The following is an 875-nucleotide window of genomic DNA, read 5'->3' on the forward strand; positions in this document are numbered from 1 at the left end:
AGGTAGGCCATGGTTAAATCAAATTATCCCACTGGGAGAGGAGACATAGCAGCTGGAGTCCATGAAGCATTGGCAAGCGTGCTTGGACTAAGACACCTCCACACTGGAAGGCACAAAGGAGGAAGGAAAAGAGGATGAGATAAACAAAAAACATATTACAGCCAATATTGTAATTGAATTTAATTGTTTGTGCTTATGTTTGAAACAGTTGGAGCACGGCCAAGATATAGACAATGAGAAAAAATTGTTGCCCGGGCCAGGAATAAGATGACAGTTGTGCCAATAAAGATTTTGTACTTGTATAGTGTCTTTAATTTTTTCAGTCCATATTTGTATTATTTTACTTTTCACTCTGACAATGTTTTGTATGTTGATTTTTACTAGTTTGAGATTGTTTTTGTCAGCCGCCAGCTTATTCTTTCTATTAGTTGTATCACGATGTAAAGACCGAACATATTTGAGTAAGGTTCAACGTCCTACGTCTGAACAATTTCACTGTCAATCAGGTAGCTTATAGTTAACTAAAATTATCAGTAGTTTACCAATTAATAAAATGGGGTAAATAAAATATAGTTTATTAAGAATTTTCAAATGTTTTACTGTAAAAATAACAAAACAAATACGTCATATTTATTTACAAGAACCAACAAGGGGGAAATAGCTTAATTTATTTGTACTTATTTTTTCTTTTAATTTCCCCCAAATTTCATCATTATTATACTTTTTTTTTTTCATTAAATGACTAGAATATTTTACAAAAATACAAAAGAAAAATTAACAACAAAGAACAACATAAATATAATTTACATTTTCCACTGATCATTGTCTTCAACATTTAATACCTCCTCCGGGCATAAAAACCTGTAAAAAAAAAA

General features: G+C 31.1%; 1 protein-coding gene across 1 annotated transcript in view; it reads right to left on the minus strand.

The window, feature by feature from the left end:
- Positions 1–558: 558 nt before the first annotated feature.
- Positions 559–875, minus strand: part of TBPH (TAR DNA-binding protein-43 homolog) — a 15,982-nt gene continuing 15,665 nt past the window's right edge. Inside the window, exon 5 of the mRNA XM_014426987.3 lies at positions 559–861. Within this exon, the coding sequence (XP_014282473.1) occupies positions 804–861 (58 nt within the window). The 3' untranslated portion in view covers positions 559–803. The remainder of the gene's footprint in view (positions 862–875) is intronic.

This window comes from Halyomorpha halys, unplaced genomic scaffold (genome assembly GCF_000696795.3).
Source record: "Halyomorpha halys isolate HHAL.00 unplaced genomic scaffold, Hhal_1.1 Scaffold609.1, whole genome shotgun sequence".
In the NCBI taxonomy this organism is placed as follows: Eukaryota; Metazoa; Arthropoda; class Insecta; order Hemiptera; family Pentatomidae; genus Halyomorpha; species Halyomorpha halys.